At 38.8% G+C, this 17,950-nt stretch overlaps 1 protein-coding gene across 4 annotated transcripts; it reads left to right on the forward strand.

Annotated features, from left to right (window-relative positions):
* The first annotated feature begins 1,321 nt into the window (after positions 1 to 1,321).
* On the forward strand, positions 1,322 to 17,737 carry CCDC28A (coiled-coil domain containing 28A). 4 transcript variants are annotated; one of them, XM_079938939.1, is made up of 6 exons: positions 1,322 to 1,466; positions 3,336 to 3,535; positions 6,707 to 6,870; positions 11,090 to 11,244; positions 13,025 to 13,047; positions 17,190 to 17,737. In XM_079938939.1, exons 2-6 carry the CDS (start codon positions 3,378 to 3,380, stop codon positions 17,242 to 17,244), a joined length of 555 nt encoding a protein of 184 aa, XP_079795065.1. In that variant the 5' UTR covers positions 1,322 to 1,466; positions 3,336 to 3,377; the 3' UTR covers positions 17,245 to 17,737. The 4 variants fall into 4 exon arrangements, with proteins under 4 accessions (XP_079795065.1, XP_079795068.1, XP_079795067.1 ...); XM_079938940.1 differs by lacking the exon at positions 1,322 to 1,466 and adding an exon at positions 1,572 to 1,662; XM_079938942.1 differs by lacking the exon at positions 11,090 to 11,244.
* The last annotated feature ends 213 nt before the right edge of the window (positions 17,738 to 17,950 follow it).

Raw genomic sequence — 17,950 nt, forward strand, 5'->3', positions numbered from 1 at the left:
TAGCCATCTGTATCAATGTGGATAGATCTCAAAAACAGACTTGGGTGAGAAGTCAACTTGTAGATCAATACACAAAATATAAAGCATTCATGTAAAACTTCAAAAGCCCAAAGTCATTCTATATATTGTTTACAAATACATAGTAACAGTGAAAGTATACGAACCTAGATTAGCAAGATGCATATCAAATTTAAAACCGTAGTTACCCCTCAGAAGGGAAGTAGAGTGGCACTGAGAATAGGTAGCACTCGCTTTATCTGTAATGGTATATTTCTTCATTTAAAAATATAAAATGCTAAAACGTAACATCCGTTAATTCTAGATAGTGGGTGCACGAAAGTTTACTCTGTTTTCTTTTTAAAACATTTCAGAATTTTAAAAAGTGGAGGGGGTGGCGGTAGAACATCCCATATTAGAAACCAGGATAATTATATTCGTCTGTGCTCTGCCTCTCGGGCATTGATACGACCTCTAGATACGGTTTCCTTATTAGCAAACGAGGGAGAAGTACATGGTGCTTTCTAGTCTCTTTAATCTAAAGGTCTATGAACCTAATATCTCCCACCCCCAACGGGGAAGGCTCCCCAGATGAGGGAATAAAACATGGATTCTCCCCTCATTTAGGAGAGTTCGATCTCTCTCAATCCTCAACTCCTTCTCCAGAGGGAGTAAAGGTAGGGAGGAACTGTCTTGGCGACAGAGAGACGCAGCCTGAGTGTCAACTTCCTCATTTCTAAAAGGGGGATTCTAACACCTAATTCATAGATTACAGTGAGGTTTAGAGATGACGTCTGTCAAGTGCCTGAACAGTAGCTACTTATAGCAGCAGTTATAGCATTTCATTCAGGGGCTCAGCCTCGGGGTTGCTAAACAGAATCACTTTTTTTTACGCGGCCTTACAAGCCAACGTTGTTTTACCTTGCAAAGTCCAGGCGAGGCGTCAGAAACAATCCGGAACAGTTGCTATGGCGACAATCTGGTTCCGCCTCCACGCTTGCTCGAACAGCATGCTGGGAATTGTAGTGCGTGGGAGCTGACACGGAGGGGGCGGGACAGCTTCCGGAAAAGGTACTACATTTCCGGTTCTTGCCTCCACCTCCCCTCCTAACCCTCCCAGTTTCTGGGCCACTGAGCCCAAAATGAAAGGCCAGTTCTGTATCCTCCTTTCCATGCCCGTCGAACTTACAGTTGAATGCAGGACAGGGGAAGCAATACGATGCCAGAGCCGGAGACGGGAGCCGCACATGTGGAACAGGAAGAGGCGAGGCTCCCGGCTAGTAAGCGGAGGTTCCGCCTCCTTACGTCACTTCCGTAAACAAAGGGCATTGTGAAGGCGAGAGCTCCGGGATGTGACCCCGGCTCAAGCTGCAGCTGTAGCATCGGCGGCTGCAGCTGCGGCGGTGGCTTCAGAGGCCCCGGGGTCCTTGCAGGTTGAAGAAGAGGACCCCGATCCCCTTCTTCCCCAGGTATGAAGTGGAAGCAAAGGCACCCCCGCAATGTCCCCCTGTAGGCCCCCCCACCACCGGTTCTGGCCGCTACCGGATTTTGGGCAGTGAAGGTTCTCCGTGAAGGCTAATGAGGGAAGGGCAATGAGGTGAAGTCAAGAGGAATTTCTAGTGGTCCGGCTTGGAGACTGTGGGTTCCTGGCTCTCAAACTAATGTGTGAGTTAGACTACGAGCTGTAGTCTATGAAGGTCTTCTCCGAATGGTTCCTTGCTGCTTGGTATAAAAGAAGGGTTTCGGTGCTCTTGTAGTAGTGATGTTATCTAACCAAAAAAGCATAATTGTCGAGCCCTGGCCCCTCAGAACATCTTATCAATAGTTTAGACCACTGTTGGTTTATTTGCATTGTTTCCTGGTTTTTTTATTATTATTATTCTTGTGTCACCAACTGTGTATAAGCATAATTAAATTCGAAAACCAGTGTGTTTATGTGTATCATAAATTTATACGGACCCTTGCCTCTTTCGAGAACTGATATCCCATCTTCTCTATTCAGTTATTTTTTAAACATTTAATTTGTGTTGCATGCTGAAACAACCCCAAAATGTCTGTTCTGTTACTTAAAATGCTTCTTAAAGGAAAAATTGTTAGCCAAGATTTAAGCGGATTTACGTTCGTTATCTGGGATTAGAGACTGGGCAATAGAGCCTCTCCTTTACAGCCTTTGGTCCTTTGGAGGTTTAGCTCCAGTTATGATTGTCTGGAGTCAGCCTGAGCCAACTGAGCTCAATGGTTTAAATAACAGTGCTAGTAGCTCGGAGTCCAGACAGTAGCCAAAAAAAATCTATTTTCATTAAAATTCTCAAATAATTACTTGAGGAGTGACATCAGTGGATTTGAGACTTCTTGAATGGTCATAGAATGATTAAATTCAACACAACATACAATAAAAGACCTAACAGTCCTAGTGCACTTTACAATCTGATGAGAAGAATAGCCATATAAATTTCTCATCTTATGATGCATGAAACAATATATTTAGGAAGAATTTAATATTATGCATAAATAAAAAGGAAATGTGGAAGGATATTTTTAGATGGGTGGCTGTTAGAGAAATAAAGCTGGTTAATACATAAAGGGAAAGTACTGAATAAATAGAAGGTTTTACACATATTCTCTATGGAAGGACCAACTGTAACTTCATAGTGTAACTTTTTTGACATTGACAAAACTAAACATATATAATAAAGTTTCATGTTTCATTGGAAATAGGTAGAGAAAGTAAATTTAAAATTGTGAGGGAACAAGTTTAATTTTACAGAACTTCATTTGATCAAGGAACTAGAATCAGTATTAACTCTAGGCAGCAACTGAATTTCTACTTGGTAGTTGAAATAAGGTTTCTAGTTGCTAATTAAAATACAGGTACCCATGTCAATTATATATCTGTTTGTATCTAGGTGGTTTTTCAAAGAATACATTTTAGAAGGGAGACCTAAGGGGCACATAAAGCTTGAGTCAGGCTGGATGATGTGTTTAGTGTTTATATGTTGTTCCCCTTCCATAAGAATGTAGGGAACATTGAGGGCAGGGACTTTGTCTTGTTCAGTACTGTCTCCCCAATGCCCCAAATAGTGCCTGACATGTAGAAGAGAGTAAATTTTTGTGGGATGAATTAATAAACAGTGAAAAAATTTTTTGTCTAACAGGCAGTTTTGGTTAGGGATTCTGTGTACATAATACAGTAAACTAAGCTTAAGAATCCTTGTTCTAACTTTCTTTAATGACCTCTGAAATTCTTGATCCTCTTACAGCCCGTGAAGTGGGTCTTTGAAGCCCTTTCATTTTGGCGTATTATAGCATATATGTATAATTTTGCTGTATTTCCTTAGGTTATAAGAAGCTGGCCTTGGTGCAGTAAGGAACTTAAAACAATGGAGGAGCGCAAAGTGAAGAGGAGGAGTCCTAAGTCTTTTAGTGCCCACTCTACTCAGGGTGTTAATGCCAAAAAAAATGCCATTCCAGTTAGTAAAAGCACGGGGTTTTCAAATCCTGCATCACAGTCAACTTCACAGCGACCAAAGTTAAAAAGGTGAATTCTCTTCTTTCACATTATCACAGCAAAATGCTATAAAGTAAACACTAAATCCACTAATCCTTACAACATGTTTTTCCTCTTGGTTTGACTTTTGAGGCACATATTACATGTGATTTAGAAAAAAAATTTTTGAAGGTTACAGTGTATAGAGATTAGAAAATGCAGAATGAATGATTGGCTTTAAGGCTCTTACTCTGTCTCGTATTAAAATATACAAAGCAGGGACTTCCCAGGTGGCACAGTGGTTAAGACTCTGTGCTCGCAATGCCGGGGGCCCGGGTTCGATCCTAGTCCGGGAACTGTATCCCACACGCATGCTGCAACTAAGGAGCCTGCCTGCCGTAACTAAGGAATCTGCATGCCGCAAGTAAGGAGCCCTCGAGCCGCAACCAAGACCCAATGCAACCAAATAAATAAATATTTTAAAAAAAATACAGAGCAAGAAAACTTGCAGACAAAGTTGATGAGTTACCCAAAAATGGAAAAGACATATCTGGTTGTTGTTTTTTTTTTAAGCTGAGTGTTTGTGCTTTGGTAGTTTTATTTTTTTTTAAAGAATGAATTCACTGTTTTAATAGAAGTGATTTGTATTTATTGTAAATATTTAAACACAGGAAAAATTCAAAGAAGAAACAGAAGAATACTAAAATCCGACCACCTAGAAGTATCAGTATTAATATTTAGTGAACATATTAATATTTGTCTTAAGGCTTTAAAGGAAAAGGGGCAAGTTTAAATGTTACCTATTATTGCTGCATATATGAGTATTTTGTAGGGTTAGATATTTGGAAAGCAGGATAATATCTTAAGAGAAAAAGCATTTCATAATCTCAATCCTCTAGATAATTATGATTAAATAAGCTTCTAACTGCAAGCTCATCATGAGAGTTAGTTAAGGAAGTAATGCTTGTAGCACTTTGTAGCCACTGGATTAACACAAAAGACAAGATTGCTGGTGATGATCTCACACTGTCTTTGAGGAAACGAAAGGGACATAGCCAGAGACCCTTGGAAAAGAACATTCCAATAAGGACTAAATGAAAAACAAAAGTTATAAGGGCTTCTTTTTAATATATTATCAGATTGGAAAGGGGTTTTCCTCCTGGAGGAGTTTAATTTAGAATCAGATTTTGAATATGGTTATGGTTGATGAGGAAAGAAAGCCAAGAGATTTGAAAGGAAATCATTCCTTTTTCCAAATTTTTGCATCAGTTTATTTGTATCTCATTGTCTTTTCTACATTGCACCTTTATTTCTCTACCCTCTTCTAGAATGTGGGCTTCCTGAGGGCTGGGTCTTGTGTGCCAGACAGTATTCAGAGTGGGGCTTTGCACATAGTATAATTTCAGTGAGTGCTTTTTAATTGAATTATTTTAACATAAAGTGAGACAGAGTGACATGATCAAAAACACCGAAGTAAGAAGAAACAGATTTTTATTTTCTTTTCTGAGAAGGTTGTTAAGTGATGAACTGATGCAAAACACTTACTTGGATAAAGCTTCCAATTTGAAAAAAAAAAATTTGCTATACTGAAACCTTATAGTCCATAGTAGTTTATCTCAGATTTTAATGTGAATATGGATCTCCTGGGAATGTTTTTAAAATGTAGATTCTGAATCAGTTAGTTCGGGATGGGGCTTCAGCTAAGCATTTCTGATAAGCTCACAGGTAATACTGATGGTACAGGTCTTGGACAGCACTTTGAGTAGCAAGATACTAGATAGTGATAGTAAATCTAATACCATGTATGTAAAATTACAAATCCCGTTTTGTGAAGAACTGTTAGTGACCTAGTGTCAACGGCCTATGTGTTCTAAGTTGATTTCTTTTCACGGGAATTAATTAGTCTTGCCACCTTTGCCCACACACTCACAGCCCCCCGTACACCCTATTCGTCTTACCCACATTGTGGCGAGTGCACTTGTGGGGAAGAGGTCTTCATGCTATGTTATGTAGAAATTAACTGAGTCCTGAATATATGTGTTACGTCAGGATCTATAGCACGTGTCGGGGTTATAAAAGTAACACACAACCCCCTCTCCCATTTTTGCCTGGTTCACTCCTAGTCTTTAAGCCTTCACTCACATATCACCTTTAGGAAGTTTTCTCTGCTACCCTTAGGTTGAGTAGACTGTTCTTTCTCTCTGCTCCCATATCACAGTATGTATAGCACCATCACTCCAGAGTTTGAGAGCCTGGCATATGCTAGACGTGTGTAATGAGAACTAGCCTAGTCTAGGGGTTCGGAAAGGGCCTTCCTGAGCAGATCACATTTAAACTGAGACTTGAAGCATGTGTGGGAGGTAGCCTGGCAAGGATGCTAACGTGGGCAGAGGATTAGCTGCAAGGAGACGAGAGAAGGGATTTCTAGGAAGCAAAAGAGATTCAGAATGTGTAGAGCATTGACATACAAGAGAGGATAGAATTTCTTCAGGTTATCTGACTACTGAAAGCTTTGCATTAAGTAAATTATGTGATCTGACTTTACTTTTTAAAAATTGACTTGACTGCTCTGTGGGCTCAGAGACGTAGAGGCCGGGAGACCAGCTGGGAAGCTGCTGGAGTAGTTGGGTCAGGTATAGGACAGTGGCAGTGGAGGAGGAGAGATTAGAGACAGCTCTATGGGTGTGACCAACAGGTTCTAGCGCTCCATCACATGTTGATTGTGAATTTCTGTCTGTCTTTCTCCTTAGACTGGGCGTGGTTCAGTGCAGTCACTGATGGCCTGCACGCATTCATATACTCAGTGTCTGGCACCATGTCAGCTACAGAGTAGGGGCCCCAGAACCACTTGTTGGACAGCCCATAGTTGAGGGAACAGCTAGGATAAAGTTAGATGGGAAGGCAGAATATGTTTACGGAGAAGTGAAATATGAAACACAGGCTAGTAAAAAGACTTACTAATTCTCTCTTCAGTTTTTTTTGCAGTCCAAGGAATTACCATAGAGTAAAAGTACATTACTCAAACTCTTTATATACCTTAGTAGTTGTATTTTATACATTTGTTTGAGATTTTCATAGCCTGTTCCTTGAAATGGCTGTTTTTATTTAGTATTGATTTTATTCAGATGTCTTGTTTTTTCCTTAATCTAGAACAGCCTGAAAAAATATCTCTCTTTAAAGGTAATTATAGGCAATTAATTTTTTATTGCACCCTTTTTACAGAGTGATGAAAGAAAAGACCAAGCCTCAGGGTGGAGAAGGCAAAGGCGCTCAGTCAACCCCGATCCAGCACTCCTTCCTCACCGACGTCTCCGATGTCCAGGAGATGGAGAGGGGGCTCCTCAGCCTTTTGAATGACTTCCACTCTGGAAAACTCCAAGCATTCGGTAATCCATAGCTGTTTCTCTCTACTCTTTTTCTTCTCAAGATGTTTGCATCATATTTTCTGCATGTATTTTGCAATTCCTTTTTGAAGTGTCATTTTCTTTTATTTAAAAAAAAACAACAACAGTCCAGAGGCATAAAACGCAATCAACCTAGATTTCATTTGTCATGGGATATAATTTGTCTTGTAAGATTTCAGGGAAAAAGTTTTTTAAAAAGAGAGAGTTAGTTGAATTGTTAAAGTAGGATTGCTGTTGAGGGACTAAGTATCTTGAAAGTGTGACAAACAAAAGGGACATTCTCTGTCAACTGAAATATTTTAGATTTAGTGTTTCAGTTTTAGAAAGACTCAAGATCATTTTTCTTTACCCTTTCAAGCCTAAACTTGTTTCTTGCTCACAATGCCTGACTTTCGAATATTAAAGAATCTGGCTTGATGAAGATGTAAGAACAGTTAACTGATCGTCCCAATAAAACTCTGAATAGGTATTTTTGTATATGAGTTCACAAAGTGTATGGTCAGATATTTCATGTTCAGCTTCCAGCTCACTTTATAAGCTTTTTCTGATGATAAAAATTATTTCCCTGCATTTTTAAAAAGCAATCTAAAACTTATTGAATGCACACATATGGAATCTCACACAAAAGCATAAATGTCATCAACATAAATATTGTGTTTTTAAGTGCTTGTCTTTCCCTCCCCAGCTCTTTTACTTGGCTTCCCTACCCCTTCCCTTACGCCCTCTACTGCCTCCGCCTCCCCCCAGCCCCAACCAGTTAACTGTGTGACACACACACACACACACACACACACACAGATTTTTCTTTTCATTGTTTTCTACAAATAGTATCTTATATACACTTTTCGGTGTCTTGCTTTGCTCACTAAACAATACCTGATGGGGCTTCCCTGGTGGCGCAGTGGTTGAGAGTCCGCCTGCCGATGCAGGGGACATGGGTTCGTGCCCCGGTCCAGGAAGATCCCACATGCCGTGGAGCGACTGGGCCCGTGAGCCATGGCCGCTGAGCCTGCACGTCCAGAGCCCGTGCTCCGCAGCGGGAGAGGCCACAACAGTGAGAGGCCCGCGTACCGCAAAAAATAAATAAATAAATAAAATAACAATACCTGATGACAATCTCTCTGAGTCACCTGGTATAGCTCTAATTCATTCTTTTTTTAAATGGCTACATAATTTTCAAGTTGTGAATATACCTTGGTTTATTCAGCCATTTCTCTGTTGAAGGGCATTTACTTCGTCTCCAGTTTGGAGCCGCTAAACTCAGTGGTGTAGTGAACATCATTTTACATATATCCTTATGTGGCTGTTTTGATTTCTTTGGGATGGATTCCCATGAGTGGGATTACTGGGTCAAAGCATAGAGGTAATTTTAATATTAATAAAAGTATCCAGATTGCTTTTCAGAAAAGCTATTGCACTTTTAGTTTTCATTAGCAATTTATGAAACAACTCTTTTCCCTGAATTCCCACCAGCTAATAGGTATGACCAGCCTTTTCATTTTTGCCAGCCTGTTGGTGTAAAGAGTTTTTTTTATTACTGTTGAGTTTGAATAGCCATGAATGTTTGTTAAGCGGTTGGATTGCTCTTTTTTAGGACCTTTACCCAGTTTTTTATTTGGTTATTTATCCTTTTGTTTTTATTTACTAAGAGCCCTTTGCATATTTTAGGTACTAACCCTCTGACCTCTTTTGTTTTTATTTTTTTAAGCAACATTAGTGTGTCTCTATATTTTAAGCAACATTAGTGTGGATTTTATGGTATACATCACCTTATAAAAGTTTTAAATTTTTGTATACTCAAATATGTCTATTTTTTCTTATAGTCTCTGGGTTTCCAGTCATGGTTATACTATTATTTGAAAAGAAGACATTAAAACACGTTATTTATTTCACAAAGATGTTTTATGACATCCCTTCCTCCTTGCTTTACTCCATCCCGGTAAGGTGGCATCTTTAGAATACTTTCACTTCCCTCTCCCCTCTCTTCTCTCCCACCCTTGAGATATAATCTCTGGATCAATTTTACTTCTTCACTTTTCTCCCCAACACCCTTCCTGCCCTAACTTTTAAGTGACTTTGTATTCTTGGATTGAAGTCTCTGTTATTCGATGGTTTGCTATATATAAGCATTGCAGATGAGAAGTTGATTGCCAGTTGGATTCTTTCTTTCTTTTTTTTTTTAAAGATTTATTTATTATTTATTTTATTTTATTTTTGGCTGAGTCAGGTCTTAGTTGCAGCATGCGGCATCTTCTATTGCGGCACAGGGGCTCTTCGTTGTGGTGCACGGGCTTCTCTCTAGTTCTGGCATGCGGGTTTTCTCTCTCTAGTTGTGGTGTGCAGGCTCCAGGGCACGTGGGCTCTGTAGTTGTGGCGTGCGGGTTCCCGAGGGCATGGGCTCTGTAGTTTTGCAACACGCAGGCTCTCTAATTGAGGCATGCAAGCTCGGTAGCTGTGGCGTGTGGGCTTAGCAGCCCCACGACATGTGGAATCTTAGTTCCCTGACCAGGGATCGAACCCGCATCCCCTGCATTGTAAGGCGGATTCTTTACCACTGGACCACCAGGGAAGTCCCTGGATTCTTTCTTACCAAGTAACTTTTTTCAATCTCAATGCTTGAAAGATATTCTTCTTTATCTTTAAAGTTTAAGCCTTTACCAGAATATGCTTAGGACCGTATCATCCCTGCCTGGAAATCAGTGAGCCCTTCATATCTGCCAACTCATCTTTCATCTCAAGGAACATTTTTTTCTATGTGTCATTTATTTCTCCTCCATCTGTTCCTTTTTATCCTTTTGGAGATTCTGTTGTTCTCATGTTAGGTCACCTGGGTCCATCCCCTGACTCTCTTCTCTTGTTCCTTGTGATTTCTACCTCTTTATATTTTTACTCTATATTGTTTTCCTCTGTCTATATAATATATGTACATCTTTATATGTATACACACACACACACACACACACACACACATATATATCTCTTGAGGTAGTTCTTCCACTTGACCTTCCAGGTTGCTAACTGTTGAAAAACATCATTAAAATAGAGGAAATATGATATATTTTACTATGAAGAAAGGATGATTTTGAAAGAGCTGTAACTAGCTTTAAAATTATTAGTAGTCCTTAACATAATGTAATATAGTCAATTTATGAAGATGTTATAAAGCTGGCTAGAGGAAAAGATAGTATAATTTACATTAATTCATATTTATTCAAGATACATACTTCAACTTTAGCTGAGCTATATTATGCCTTTGAGAAAAATCAAAGGTTTTGGGAGGGGAAAATGATAGTATCAAGAATTTGGAGAGGCTGTACTGAAACGGAATGAAAATATGTAATATTTCACGTATATACATCAGTTGATCTGGGCAGATAATGCTACCTCAGAGGAGTCTAGTCAATAAACAACGCAAGACCTATCCTTTAGCAATAAGTTGTCTTTCTCTACTGTGTATACATTGTGGTTCTCATGCTTCATTACATTCTTCACACTTTATTAATATTTTCACTTATATTTCTTAAAGGAGGAGTACACGGTTGGTTGGCAGAATGATTCATGGTTGAAGTCCTTATAGGACTCTTAGTTTCACTCAGATCATTATAAAATGTTGGGTTACTAAGTTGTTGTTTATTTTGCAGTATGCAGGCCTCTCACTGCTGCGGCCTATCCCATTACGGAGCACAGGCTCCAGATGCGCAGGCCCAGCGGCCACGGCCTACGGGCCCACAGGCCCACGGGCCCACAGGCCCAGCCACTCCGCGGCATGTGGGAGCCTCCCGGACCGGGGCACGAACCCGCGTCCCCTGAATCGGCAGGCAGACTCCCAACCACTGTGCCACCAGGGAAGCCCCTGGGTTACTCAGTTTTAATGGCAGTTGTCAACTAGGACGTGAATAGATGGTGTTAACACCCCTCTATATATTACTATTGAAAAAATTTTTTTTACCTAAAGGGTTCTTTCATTCTTAAATTTTTTTTCTATATCATTTTTTAATGCCCATGATTATTTTTTAGATTGTTGTGTTCCTGGTTGGAGATTTGATTTATAATTTTACACAGAAAATATGCAGTCATTAATGTAATTTACAAAAGAAGGAAAACCAATTTCTTTTAAGCACCTTGACTTTAGAAGTTTCTCCTCAAGACAGTTAGTTTGACCTATCCTAATCTTTATTAATGTTCTGGAATGTTCCCCCAGGAAATGAATGTTCCATTGAACAGATGGAACATGTTCGGGGAATGCAGGAGAAATTAGCTCGCTTGAATTTGGAGCTCTATGGGGAGCTAGAGGAACTTCCTGAGGATAAGAGAAAAGCAGCCAGTGACTCCAATCTGGATAGGCTTCTGTCTGATGTGAGTACAGTCCTCTTTCTTTACTCTTTTCTTAATCAAAATTTTTATTGAGATAAAATTCACCATTTTAACCATTTTAAAGTATAAATTCAGTGATTTTTAGTATATTCACAATGTTGTGCAGACATCACCACATCTAATTTCAGAACATTTTCATCACTCCAAAAAGAAATCCTGTACCTCTCAGTGCTCTCCTCCCCCATCCCCCAGCAACTGCCAATCTATTTTCAGTCTCTATAGATCTGCCTATTCTGGACATTTCATATAAATGAAAAGCATAAAATACGTGGCTTTTTATGTCTGGATTCTTTCACTTAGTGTAATGTTTTCAAGTTTTATCCATGTTGGACTTCATACTCTTTTTTGAAAGCAATATAGCCAAGGATATATTGGGATCCAATATATCCTTATATTTACATCTAAGCACATTTTCTGGGATATTGGCAAATCTAAAAGGAAAATATTTGCTTCTGTACATATAAAAGATCTTAAGATATAGAAGATAGTAGGTCAAAAGATCCTGGCATGATTAATGCATTTTGCCTTATTTACTCAGGTGGTAGTTACTTATAGTGTGTTTGGTGTTTATGGTAATTTAGCAGGTTGCCATGTGTTTTTGCTTGCAAAGGTTGCTGTAACAAAGTACCACAGACTGGGTGGCTTAAGCAACAGAAATTAATTTTCTCACAGTTCTGGAGGCTGAGAGCTGGAGACCAGGGTGTCAGCAGAGTTGGTTTCTTCTGAGGTCTCTCTCCTTGGCTTGTTGAAAACTATCTTCATGTTCACATGGCATTCTTCCTTTCTGTGTGGGTCCCTATGTCCAAATTTCCTCTTTTTGTAAGGACACTAGTCATACTGGATTAGGGCCCATCTTAATGACTTCATTTTAACTTAATTCCCTCTTTTAAGAACCTGTCTCCAAATATAGTCATGTTATGAAGTATTAAGGGTTAGGACTAAAACATGAATTTTGGGAGGATACAATTCAACCAGTAACACCATATAGGATTCTTTTTTTTTTTTTTTTTTTTGCGGTATGCGGGCCTGTCACTGTCGTGGCCTCTCCAGTTGCGGAGCACAGGCTCCGGATGCGCAGGCTCAGCAGCCATGGCTCATGGGCCCAGCCGCTCCGCATCATGTGGGATCCTCCCGGCCCGGGGCATGAACCCGTGTCCCCTGCATCGGCAGGCAGACTCTCAACCACTGCGCCACCAGGGAAGCCCTCAAACCTATACTTTTAATTGTGATTGTGGTATGCTGAAAACTGAATTTGAAACCAGAGAGCCTTTGTTTAGTCCAGGGTCTACATAGAGCTGTATAACTTTGGGCAATTTAATGTTTTTGTAACTCAGATTTTTCTCTCTGTAAAATAGGGGTGGTTAATTCTACCTCATACTAAAAACTGAATATCACATAAAATCGTTTTTGTAATTCATAAAGTTTTTAAAGATTTTGATCATTAAAATGGCAGCTTTTTAAAAAAAATCTATTATTAGAGATGATTATAATTAAGCATGGTTTTAAGAATCCTTATAAAACTTCAGTTTTTATCATATGGTTTTAATTCTCTTATATTCTTATTTCATAAATACTAAAGCTACTTTATTATTATTTTGCATAAGTGAATTTCCCAGTCTGGAAATTTTTAGAAAGTTTTTTCTTTAATACTTTTTTGTTTAAAGAAAGCTTAAATGCGAAATAATGTCTTTAATAATGTATGGTTAACAATTATCTATGATAGTTATCTTATAAAAATTAAATTTGTTACTTTGTGTTACAGCTAGAAGAATTGAATTCTTCCATGTATCCTTTGCTTAACATCAACAGTGAAAAGTTCACAGATTATAATTTTTGGTGAATAGTCCCAATCAAGTGAAGAAACCTACTGCTATTTACTGGGGCCATCTTTCCCTTTAGTTTCTAAATGGAATTTCCCAGTTGTTTTGTATGCTGAAATTTTGTTTTTCTATGGTTTGTGCTTTGCTCTGTATGGTTTCTGGGTTTTTAAGACAAATTTTTAAAATGTTTTAATCAAGAGAATTAAGAATTAGGCTAGTTGCCGTATACATTATTTTGAATCTTAGATTCTTAAGCTAAATGGAAGTGGGATAGCAGACATAACACAGTACTCTAAATTTACTATTAGAACTAGAATATTTTAGATGCATTAAAGTGTATTATAGGATTAACTTAAAGGAAATCACAAAGGCACATGTAAAATATTCATGTTTTGACATTTCAATTTAGAGCAATTATTTCAAGAAATTTTTAAAATGTATTTTTGAACATACTGATAGGCACAATGTGAGATATATAAGAACAACAAAACAATGATCCTGCCTGTAAAATAATTTTAGTGGTAAGACATCTCTTTGAACCAAATAGTGAGATACTGGAAAGGATACTGGTTGTAGAGTTAAGAGATTTGATTTTCGAAATTTGGTTCCATGTTTTGCTAATGTAAATTTGGGTAGATTGTTTAACATTTCTGAGTATCGTCTTTAATACGGGGTAACTGCTACATGTAATCATGTGTATATGAAAATTTCCAAACTATATAGAAAAGATATTTTAAAAAATCACTCTTATTGCAATAACATATACTGATACTAACTGCTGAATTGTGCAGTAAAAACAATGAAGAAATAGGAAGATATATACAAATCCAGTAATAGTAATTAATATCTCACCTTTATTGAATACCTACTATTTGCCAAGCATTATATGAAGTGTTTTACACGCATTATCTCATTTGGTCCTACTCTTGGAAGTAGGTGGTGTTATACTCCCCATTTTACAGATGAAGAAAATACAGTTTTGAGAAGCCACATAAACTGTAGGAGATATTAATGTAAGATACCACTGCCAAGAAAGAGTGTAATATGGGGGTAAGATAGGAGTTAATTAGGAGGCTTTTCTTAGGAGTAGTTCCCGGTTCTTTTTTTTCTTTGTATTTGTTTTACATTATATTCTATGCTTTATATTCTCTCTCTGCTTATGACATAACTCCTCTCCTCTTATCTGAGTTTCTGTTAAACATTTAGACTCATTTGTCTCCCGCTTTCCTCACTTCAGCCCCAACGGTTCAGCAGGCCGTGGTGGTAGACTGCAAGCGCATGGCCTTTGAATCGCTTGGTCTCAGGTCTTGGTAAGCAGCTGTGTAACCTTGAGCAAAGCCTAGCAACCCTAGTTTCCTCATCTGTAATAAATGTTCTTTCCGTATTCATACTTTCCCCTCCTAATTTTCCTCTCTGTCATCAGTGCCCCTATAATTTTTATTTTTTAAACATCTTTATTGGAGTGTAATTGCTTTACAATGTTGTGTTAGTTTCTGCTTTATAACAAAGTGAATCAGTTATACATACACATACATCCCCATATCTCCTCCCTCTTGCGCCTCCCTCCCACCCTCCCTATCCCACCCCTCTAGGTAGACACAAAGCACTGAGATGATCTCCCTGTGCGGTGCAGCTGCTTCCCACTAGCTAGCTATTTTACATTTGGTAGTGTATATATGTCCATGCCACTCTCTCACTTCGTCCCAGCTTACCCTTCCCCATCCCTGTGTCCTCAAGTCCATTCTCTATGTCTGCGTCTTTATTCCTCTCCTGCCCCTAGGCTCATCAGAACCATTTTTTTTTTTAGACTCCATATATGTGTGTTAGCATACGGTATTTGTTTTTCTCTTTCTGACTTACTTCACTCTGTATTGACAGACTCTAGGTCCATCCACCTCACCTCAAATAACTCAATTTCGTTTCTTTTTATGGCTGAGTAATATTCCATTGTATATATGTGCCACATCTTCTTTATCCACTCATCTGTTGATGGACACTTAGGTTGCTTCCATGTCCTGACTATTGTAAATAGTGCTGCAGTGAACATTGTGGTACATGTCTCTTTTTGAATTATGGTTTTCTCAAGTGCCCCTATTATTTTAATCTTCAAGATTGTTTAAAAATCCCTTCTGTGACTATAGCAGACATTGCTGATCAGTCCTGGCACTATCTGCCTTTAGCCTGGACAGGGACAGGAAATTATTTGCTGTCTCTTAATTACAGTTAGTTGTCAGGTGTTATCAGTTCTGTTTTGTATTCTTCCTTCATTCTCTGCCCTCATCACCTGATTCCACAATCTTGCAAATTTCTGTTCTCTAGAAACCCTAGAGCTGCACTGTCCAATATGGCAGCCACTAGCCAAGTAACTACGGAGCACACGAAGTGTCGGCAACATGGATTGACATGTGCTTTAAGTATAACGTGCACACCTGATTTCAAAGATTTAGAATGAAAAGATGTAAACTATCTCAATATTTTTATGATTACATGTTGAAATGATAATTTCATGATTATGAGTATAAGTAAAATATTTTTAAAACTATGTCTGTGGCTTACATTATATTTCTGTTGGACAGTACTGCTGTAGACTTTAGACATCGCCACTGAGTTATTCTTCCTAAAACATCACTTTCATCTTGCCATTCTTGTTTCTTACGAAGTTTTTACTATGTCAGATTTTTAAAAGGTTCTCAGTAATTTGATCACAGCATATTTATCCTGTTATAGTTTTCATTATTTTTCATTCCCACCAAGTTGGCTCTCTGGATGCCCAAGTTCATGCTCACCTTAATGCCTTAGTTCAGGTTGTACTTTCTACCTAGATTTGCTCTGGCCTCCCCCTTCTCCTTATCAAATAACACTCAAGCTGACCACTTCCGTAAAGCATTTTGTTTGTACCCCAAACTAGCATTCTGTGTTATTTCATTATCTGTTGATATGTGTTAAATCTCAACCTTCCAATTGAACAAGATATGTCTCTGACGGCACAGTTCATGTCTGTACATTTTTGCAAACGTCTGCTGTACACGTATTCCTAGCATTTAGTTGTCCTCAGTATATCCAGATCATTGTTGAGTCTTGAATTGACTCTTGAAAAACAGGTGGCAAGTGGGTCATATATATGAAAGAGGAAAATGAAAGGCAGTGATGAGAAGGGAATGGAATAAACTATGCAGGAATTTTATTCTATTTCCAGTTTTCTTGAAGAATAATTCAGAGGATTATAGGAAAGGTTTTAGAGCTATGACGATTTTATTTCATTCTCTTGGACTTTCACAAAGAAATTATTTTCCCAAGGAATGAAGTGGTGTTGTCTTTTCAAGTGAATTTCGTTAATCCAGTAAGTTTTCATATTTGCCTCTAATCAGCTTCTTACCATGAAAATGATTCTTGCTGCATTAAAATAATTCTGTGCTCTATTAGAACCTGGAACATAGTCTTTTTTCTTTTTTTTAAGCCCTATTTTTTATTTTTATTTTTTCTTTTTTTGGCTGCGTTGGGTCTTCGTTGCTGCGCGTGGGCTTTCTCTAGTTGCAGCGAGTAGGGGCTACTCTTCGTTGTGGTGCATGGCCTTTTCATTATGGTAGCTTCTCGTTGCGGAGCACAGGCTCTAGGTGCGCGGGCTTCAGTAGTTGCGGAGCACAGGCTCCAGGCGTGCGGGCTTCAGTAGTTGCAGCGCGTGGGCTCAGTAGTTGTGGAATACAGGCTCTAGGCATGTGGGCCTCAGTAGTTGTGGCTCACGGGCTCTAGAGAGCAGGCTCAGTTGCTCCATGGCATGTGAGATCTTCCCGGGCCAGAGATTGAACCTGTGTTCCCTGCATTGGCAGGTGGACTCTTAATCACGGCGCCACCAGGGAAGTCCTGGAACATAGTCTTGAATCAGTGATTTGTTTTTAAATCTTCAAATTCTAGACATAGTAAAATTACTTTACTCCATTTAAAGATTGTCTTACCACATCCAAGTTTCTCAATAGCAGCATAGGCACTTTCCCTTTAAACATACTTCTTTTTTTATTACCTCTGTCTCTTAGCTCTTGAATGTAATTTCCAGAAACTTAAAAGAAGTACTCATTAGAGAATGAGAATCTTCTTAACTGATGAATCCAGACAGAAACTCCATTTGGCAGATGCACAAGATGTTCCAAATACTTCTGCCGGCTAAAATGAAACGCAGTCGCTTTCTCGTGGTTTGAAGAAAAGCAGCATTCTTTACTCTTCTAGCTGAATCCAGTAGCAGAATCATCTTCCACAATAAGGAATTAATTAAAGTGCAAGTGCGGCGACTGCTTTCACATGCTGCTTTCAGTGAACTCGACTTGCCATAATTCACCATAACTGGAGGCCCCGGCCTTGTGGAAGGCATAACAGGAAATGTGATACAGAGCTTTTGCTGCTATGCTTTATATTGTTGCCTTACGGGTTATACTTGAAATGCACTGTGCTAAATGTTGTTGATGGGGCCGAACAATTTATCCTTCCTGAGCTCACCAAACTTATTCCACCGTTGATCATAAGTTGATGATGCCCAGGCTTTTTGTGGGAGCCCAGCTTCAGTTTACGTTAGATAATCAGTACACACGCCCGGTGTGTTTTCCAGTGGCCAGTGACAACAAAATGTTAAATGAGTATTTGTGAAATTTGCTATTTTTAATAAAGTGATTGTTTTAAATTAGTCTCTCTCTCTGTTTTGGAGAAACCTGCAGTCTTCAATCTGGGAATACAAGGGCTCAGTCCTCAAAGGTAAACTGTATTTAAAAAATTGAGGTTCTGTAGCTTTCTTGCAAATCTTGCAACTTATGCACATTTAAATATTGGCATAATGAAAAGAGCATATGGTCTTTGACCTTGCTTAGACCTTGATTTGAATG

Source organism: Stenella coeruleoalba, assembly GCF_951394435.1.
Source record: "Stenella coeruleoalba genome assembly, chromosome: 12".
NCBI classification, from domain to species: Eukaryota; Metazoa; Chordata; class Mammalia; order Artiodactyla; family Delphinidae; genus Stenella; species Stenella coeruleoalba.